This window comes from Teleopsis dalmanni, chromosome 1 (genome assembly GCF_002237135.1).
Source record: "Teleopsis dalmanni isolate 2A chromosome 1, ASM223713v2, whole genome shotgun sequence".
Classification (NCBI taxonomy): Eukaryota; Metazoa; Arthropoda; class Insecta; order Diptera; family Diopsidae; genus Teleopsis; species Teleopsis dalmanni.
Window position 1 is genome coordinate 102,252,088 of NC_051846.1, and position 8,376 is coordinate 102,260,463.

The 8,376-nt window shown below is 32.1% G+C and overlaps 1 protein-coding gene across 2 annotated transcripts; it reads right to left on the reverse strand.

Moving 5' to 3' along the window:
• Positions 1-1,663: 1,663 nt before the first annotated feature.
• On the reverse strand, positions 1,664-2,571 carry LOC119673111. 2 transcript variants are annotated; one of them, XM_038084343.1, is made up of 3 exons: positions 2,487-2,571; positions 2,239-2,422; positions 1,664-2,181 (listed from the first exon to the last, which is right to left on the reverse strand). In XM_038084343.1, the coding sequence occupies exon 3, from the start codon at positions 2,033-2,035 to the stop codon at positions 1,691-1,693; it is 345 nt and encodes a 114-aa protein (XP_037940271.1). In that variant the 5' UTR covers positions 2,036-2,181; positions 2,239-2,422; positions 2,487-2,571; the 3' UTR covers positions 1,664-1,690. Both variants share the same exon structure in this region, with proteins under 2 accessions (XP_037940271.1, XP_037940272.1).
• Positions 2,572-8,376: the final 5,805 nt, after the last annotated feature.

Here is an 8,376-nt window from a genome sequence, read left to right on the forward strand (position 1 = left end):
TTAAACCTTCAGCCTGATCCCATAACTTGGTAAGCGTAGCTAATTTTACTGCAAAATATTGTGGTACCTGTTGCTGGTTATCTTGTCTCACATTGTGGATGAGACGATTGATTGATTTACACACTGCATTTCGTCTGTTGACTAATGCCTGAATAATTTCATTCTCTTGACCACCAGTAGGTAATACTATTTCAATAGCTTCAACATCATTATTTATCTGAAGGTCCAACCCCTTTATTGTTGATGGTTGAGCCTTAATGGGTAATGCTTCCAGCTCTTGAGTTATTGTGGTGATATATTTGTTACCCAAATTTATGATTACCATGCCGTAATCTTGTGTGAAATAGTCCGATGTTCTTGCTAGTACATCGGCTTGTTGTAGTCGCTCATCATTAGCCTTGAAGTCAGCTAATAACTGTTCTAAAGTTGTTTTACGATCTTCGAGATATTGACGTGTTTTCCTGCTGGGTGAGTCCTTCTTGAAGTTGCGAATGATTCTGTCGATCTCTGAACCAATTGAATCCTGCTGGTCAGTTAAAGTGGATATTGATTTTGGATCCATGGTTATTGTATTTCCGTTGAAAACAGTTGTTTTCAATGAAGGTTTTTGTAAACGCTGCTGGCTCACACTGAGTTGATCTTGCCAATCACGTCGGGGTCACCAATGTAATACCACGTAATCTGAGGTGGTATCAAATAATGTATTTTCTTACTTCGTTACACTGACTATTAGGCACATAAACCAATAATCAGGTATTTATGACGAAAGGCTTGCAGGCACATAAACCGCTAGCCAAGTAAGTAAATAATTTTTATTTATTGCTACAGTGGTTAAAAGGCACATCTACCAATAACCAAATTTTGTTTTTGAAGGAAAGACGATTGTTTTCGCTCTCGAGTTTTATTATCAATATTGTTACCTTATATAGTATAGAATTACTTACTAAGCATAATAATATTTACAATTATTGATAACTAAAATAATAATTTAAATTTCACATATTACTGCATAAGCATAAATACAATATGTGAAGCTATTGAACTTATAAACGTAAACAATGTATTTAATATTTACAATATTTATTTGCTGCATAAGTGTAACTACAAGCGAGCTAAAATATGTTAGGTTTGTTAAACTTAACAAGCATTGTTTCGGTTTATTAAAAGAGAGATTCAGCAGTTTAAAAGAACTAAAATTGCAAATTAAAAGCAATAACAGCATTCACGAAGCAACGCGTTGGATATATGTTTGCGCTATTTTACATAATATTACAATACAAAAAAATTGTAGTGATGAGTTTTCATATTTTTTTGTAAATCTTACATATATTTTATATTTCTATATTACATTAATTTAATTTTTAAAACTTACAACTAAAACTATATATATTTTTATGTAAATCCTATATATATTTTATATTTCTATATTACATAAATTTAATTTTTAAAACTTATAACTAAAACTCTTATTTAAATTTTAAAATTTATTATGTAATATTTTTATGTAAATCCTATAAATATTTTATATTTCTATATTACATAAATTTAATATTTAAAACTAATAAATAAAACTATTATTTAAAACTATATATATACAACGAAAATTTAAAATGAAATCATATAAAAATATAATTTTTCTGAATATTGAAATATTTGTTGTTGTTATTTTAATCAATATCCAACGTTACTTTTACAATTTCTGATTTTTGTATTTCAAATCAATTTCGTATTTTTTGAGTTTAAACTCAAGTTTTAATTTTTCCAGCTCCAATTCCTTGTGAGCTTCTAATTCCATTTTTTTTATTTGCAGAGCTTGTGCTCTGTCTAATTCGGCGTTTTCCTTCATAATTTTTAGTTTCTGTTCCTCCATTTCGATTCTGCGTTGTTGTAGTGCAATAATCGAGGATGTAGAATCGCGTTGTGCGTAAATAGATCTTTTTCGGTTCATTCCGCGCATTCTAGATGATGTTGATGGAGTTGGAGAATCTTTCACTGCACCGGCCGAATCGGTTTCATTTCGGACATTTCTGGGCATAGCAATGGCTTCTACTTCTACTTCTGGTGGGTTTAAAAGACACTCCACAGAAACATCAGATTCCACAATGTTGACGTTCACATTGCTACGTCTGCCAAAAATGTCATACAGCTAATCGAATTTTGGGCATATCTTTAACACGTGTTCTGCAAATGTTATCATAATTATTTAAGCACATTTTAAGAATGCATTAAACTTATTACCTGTGACACTTCTCTCCCCCATATCTGCTGTAAGACCAGCGCCAGTGCTCTTCTTCCACTCCATAGCGGAAATGAAACCTGTCTTTAGGTACCGCATTTTGTTTTTTAAAACAAGAAAATTAAGGCCACTGAAACTATTACTTTTGGCCATTATTTTTAAGTAAAATAATTGCGCAGTTGGTTTCTATATTGTAAACACAAATAAGAACATTACTTTATCGTACTAACTACTACAATATTACACTTACCTCAAAACTTTCTTGTGCATCTTTTACTGCATCAACTACCAAATGCAATAATTCCTGCATTTCCACATCTCCCCACTTAAACGCTTCAGAGTAACGCATGCGTTTGGATGCTGGTGCTTTATCCTAAAAAAACAATTAATGCATTTAATATTTGAATGGGAATATTATAACATACTTTGAACTACTTACTTGACTTTCCATTTTATTTGTTTTTATATATATTATCACTTTATAAGAAATTTTTTAAATTTGATATGATATTACAAAATACTTGTGTTTGCAAAATTGTTTACACACAATTCAAACAGCTGTGAGAGACAGATAACAAATTTCTATACAAAAGTTCATTTTAAGTTATTATTACGACACTTGGTACTGGTAGCACTATTAATCAAATTTGTACTAATCTGAGAATAACCGAAATAGTTGATTCTCTGCTTAGTTTCATTTTTGTGTGCAAATTTTTGTTGTAATCAACTACTAAGCAACGAATCAGTTGCCTGAATACCCCTATTGAATTTAGCGTGAATAAAATTATTTATATAATTTCAAACTTGTAGATCACTAGCAGTGACGACGCGTGCCCTATCTGGAAGGGTGTGCGGACCTTCTTTAATGTTGTTTTTACATGTACCACTTATATTAAAATATATGAGATCTTTTATTAATAATAACTATATTATATACGGCAACAATATATTCGCGCAATATTATATTAACAATTCATTAACAAAATAACATATTAAACAAATTAAATTAATAATTTATATACAAGTTTAATATTATATCAATATGGAAGAAACAAAACTTTTCACATAATTCTCGTAACATCAAACCAAATTTTTTCAAACAAAAGAGTTTGTACTTAGAAACATACATGTTTGTGCAGTGATCAAACAAAATCGAAACCACTTGCAATGTGCGCACAAGTACCCCGCACAATAAGAACAGAAATTCGTGGGTGCTGCTGTTAAAAGGGGAGAGACGAAATGTGATAAAAATGTATGGTGAGATGAGCTGCAAACTTCAGCCGCTCATGCAACCACTTTGGCAAATCATCATGTTGGATTCGTATGCATACAGTTGATATTCGAATAGAACAGAAAATTACTCTCATACAATTCCCACTATATAAATCTCTATTTCTGATATTACGAACGGGAGCACACGCACATTATTTTGTTCATATGTAACGTATGAATGTGCGGCCAACTTCTTTGCACACAAAGGGGAGAGACGAAATATAATAGAAATGTTCTGTGATTTGAGCTGCAAATATATGAGCACAACTAACAAGTATAGCGGCTAACAGAAGCAAATTAATTGAGTTTTCATAGACAATTATATTTAATTGTTTTTGCTAAAACTTTAAAAATATATATTTATATGGAAATGTAATAAATAATAATAATTCTTGATGTAAAGATACTTAATAAATTTATATACCTATGTTATTTAACATTTTGCAAATTATATTAGGGTGTTCACCGCACACCTCCGCACCTTAGAGCAGTCGTCACTGATCACTAGTGAATACTAAGTGAGCACTGTTTTAGATTTCTTGCAATTTTCTTATAACTTTTTGCTTTTATTTTAATGATTGTGTTTAAGATTCATTCATGTATTGTATTTTTTAATGAACACAGAAATTAAAAAATTCCTTAAAAAATTCTTAACTTATCCATAATTTCTAACCTGAGAGTCATTTTCACAAATTTTATTAAAAAAATTATTTTTTCAAAACATTTAAATTTACTCATGAACACTCGCAACGGTTGTAAATAATCAACATTTCCTTCTAAAAATCATTCACAATAGATCAGTTTTAGGATTTGGCACCATTGTAGTGCGACAGCCTTATTGGTTATGCATTTTCAAAAAAGTGGACTAATTTTTGCGAATTTTGTTTTTGCTTTGCATGTTAATTTTTAAGCGACACGGAGCATTCATGTTGTGGATGCACCTTCAATAGGGTGTCATCAGAGTCAGGTCGACCGGCAGAAAATGGAGAGCGCGCATGTAAAAGAGGCGCAGGAGATAAACCGGTCGATTCTGACGAGCTTTTTCGAACAACGTGTGCGGTTGAGGGAGATCTTGAAAGAACCTCGTGGTAGCAGTAGCAGTTGGGAATAAGCGATTGAAGCGAACAGTAAAAAACGAGAAATAAAAAGACCGTGAATAATTCCTTCTAAAGTAGAAGTTTTACAGTAGAAGTTTTTAATATATTTAATACAATTATGATACGAATTAAATATTGTAATGAAATCTGTAAATATATATATAATCAAGAAGGTGGGGAGTTTGGATTGGCAACACTATTGAATGATATCTAATAAGTGCGCGCGCTGAAAAGTTTAATGAAAAATTTAAGTTGAATCGTGAGAAACTAATGACAATTGGTTGATTACTGAAAATAAACGTTTGTGTAATTACTACGCGTTGGAATGTTGTGCAAAAATTTGATAATAATATAATTTTATTTATTGAGACTTCAGTGGACAAAGTAACGTTGTATTTAACAACAGTAAAAAACCAAATATACACAAAAGTGCTTACGATCAGTGGAACTTAAAATTATATTCAGCGTTAAGCTCGATACAAAATTATAGAAAATATACTAAGTATAAAGCTCTGAGTGGTTCTTGTCTGTGCTGTCGGGTTTGTGTATCAAACCGAATTTTATGCTTTCAAAGAAAACACAAGCAGAATTTAAAAAATTAAAAAATTGACTTTTCAGTTATATCATAATATTAAATAAAACATATATATATAAAATGCCAGTTGAAAGATCGCCACCAGCAGACGCAAAAAACGCCACGAGTAAATCGGACCTGTGCACACCGAATAGGCAAGCACAGAGGCAAGAAAAACGTATGCGATCTGAGCTTTCGCCAGACTTATCGCTCGGTGATGTTATGCTGGCTATTCAGCAAATGACGGATAAATTCGAATCGAATATTGCAGGCTTGAGTAACAACTTTGATTCCCAAATAGCTACGCTAGCATCAAAGAGTGACATAGGCGAACTTATAGATAGGCAACGTGTCTGTGAAAATGGAAAAAATGGAGAACGAGAACCAAAGGCTAAAACTAGAATTAGAACAATTAAGAAATGATAGAGATGAGGACAGGAGGGAGATTGAAAGACTTGTCGAACAAAGTAAAAGTCGTAATGTACTATTGAAAGGTTTACTAAAAGATAAAGCAAAAAAAAGTGATGTGGAGGCAATTTTCCGAGATAAAATGGCTATGACAAGTATTAAAGTTCGAGACACAAAAGTAATATTTGAAAAGAAAAATAAAGTGAGTGTAATTGCAGAATTGGAAACATCAGAAATGGCAAAAGATGTCTTAAAGAATGGTAAAAAACTGCATGGCACTCCGATTTATATTGAAAAGGACTTGAGCTTGACTAGACAGGAAAATAAATCAGCTTTATTACAGCTGAAAAGAGATCTTGAAGCCATCAGAAATACTCACAAAATTTATGTTAAAAATGACAGTATAAATATATCAGGAAAATGGATGCACTTTGATAAAAATAAGAAACTAAAGTGCAAAGATGGTGACGCTGTTGAGCAATTAAAGCAATTGTATGGTGAGATTGAAGTGGAAGTAGTGCTCGAGAAAAACAAGCTTTTTAAAAAAATAAATCAGCCAAAAAACTGTTTGTAAAAAAGGAAATCGTTAAAGATGCCAAACAAAAAATTGAAAAAAATGCAAATGCCGCCAGGTCAGACTCTAAATTAGCATATAATTTAATAATTTATAATTTAAAATATTATCGTATAATGTAGCTGGTTTAGCAAATAAGTATAAGTTTATTGAATTTATGAAGTATGTTAAAAAATTCGATATATTTGTTTTATTTGAAACATTTTTAGTAAGTAAGACAGATTATATTGAAAACACATTTATAGAATACAATCTTCATTGGGTGCCTGCAACAAGAACAACAAATAGAGGTCAAGCCAGTGGAGGAAAATTGTATGGTGTACGAAAGCAATTGCAATTTTGCGGTACTGTGGTGTTCAAGCACATTATGAACTCAACAATAATCGAGATAACCACTAATAATCAAAAGTTATGTTTAATCCCAGTTTACCTAAATTGCAATAACTGGCTAAATGATCTCAATAACTTATGTGAAATATTAGTGGAAGCTCAGAACGAAAATGTCATGATAATAGGTGACTTCAATGCACGCATAGGCAAAGAACAATGTCTGGAACTCAGCCCAAATATGCAGTGGACTGAATTATTGGGCCACAGAGTAGCAATGGATACAATTGTAGATAGAAATGAAAAAACAATTACTAGAAATTTGCAATTCATTTGGTGTCACCGTGTTAAATGGCCGCACTAAAGGCGACAGAGAGGGTACATTTACGTTTATCAGAGGTGTAGCAAGGTCAACGATAGATTATTGTTTTGTGAAAGGAGTATGGTTAATAATAACTGAAGAGTTTCAAATACGTGACATGATATACTCGGATCATCAGCCACTGGAAATTATGGTAAATCTAGATGCCTCTAATTCAAATGAAAATAAAATGCAGTTGCTACCGAAACTGATATGGAAAGATAAATATAAAGATCTGTACCAAGAAAAGCTTGAAGAATCCCTTAATGCATGCGAAGGTAGTACATTTGTGTCGAAGGAAGGAGATGACATTCTTCAATATTGTGTAAAACAAGCAGCAAAATCGTTTCAGGGTAATTCGGCGGGTATAAATAGGAAACAAAAGTGGTATGATTTTGAATATGAAACTGCAAGAAAGAAATCATTTAAATGGCTACAAACAGTTAAAAAAGGTGGTGATATAGCTGATTTAGAGAAATACAAAAATGTAAACAGAGAATACAAAAAGCTGTGTGATGAGAAAAGGAAGTCATATTTCAATGAAATGGCAATGTCGATATCCCAAGCAGCTGATAGTAAATCATTTTGGAGTGGAGTTAAAAAATAAATCGTGCAGATTACATAAAAGGAATTAAAGTGGACGCCGAAGCTTTGGCGGCACATTTTAAAAACCAGTTAAATAGCAATATAGTAAGCAAGTCTTTCAGTTATACCCTGCCGTATGTAATAAATGAAGCGTTAGATGCTCCAATAAAGATTGAAGAGGTCTATGCAGTGCTCCAGAATTTAAAAAATAACAAAGCCGCAGGTGAGAACAGAATTCCAGCTGAGTTTTTAAAATATGCCACGCCACAATTTATAGAGCATATGGCTGAATCATACAATTATATATTTGAAAATGCAGCCCCACCTGATAGTTACAAAAAAGCCATAACATTTCCCCTATTTAAAAAAGGTGACCCAAATAATGTAGCAAATTATAGAGGAATAGCATTTCTTAATACATCAGCTAAAGTATTTACAACACTCCTGTATAACAGAATTAAAAATTGGGTTGATCAAAACAACATATTAAGCGAATTTCAAGCTGGATTTCGAAAAGGTTACTCCACGGTAGATAATATTTTCGTCATCACTAGTGTAGCGCAAGAGTTTATTGCAAAAAGCAAGAAGTTATATGTTTTTTACATAGATCTTAAAGCTGCTTTCGATACAATAAAAGAAACGTACTATTTTACAAACTAAGCCAGCTGGGTCTTTCAACAAAAATTTTGAAAATACTGCAAAGTCTATACTGCAACAATGAGTCAACAGTATGGGACAGAAGAAGTACATCGAGATGGTTCCAAACGTGTACCGGAGTGAGACAAGGTTGTGTCTTAAGCCCTATATTGTTTGCACTGTTCGTTGATGACCTAAGTAAATTTCTTTCTGGTGGTGTTACGATTGCCATTATGTGCCTAAAAGTACTATTATATGCTGATGATATTGTGTTGTTTGCAGATTCTCCAATAATGTTACAAAATA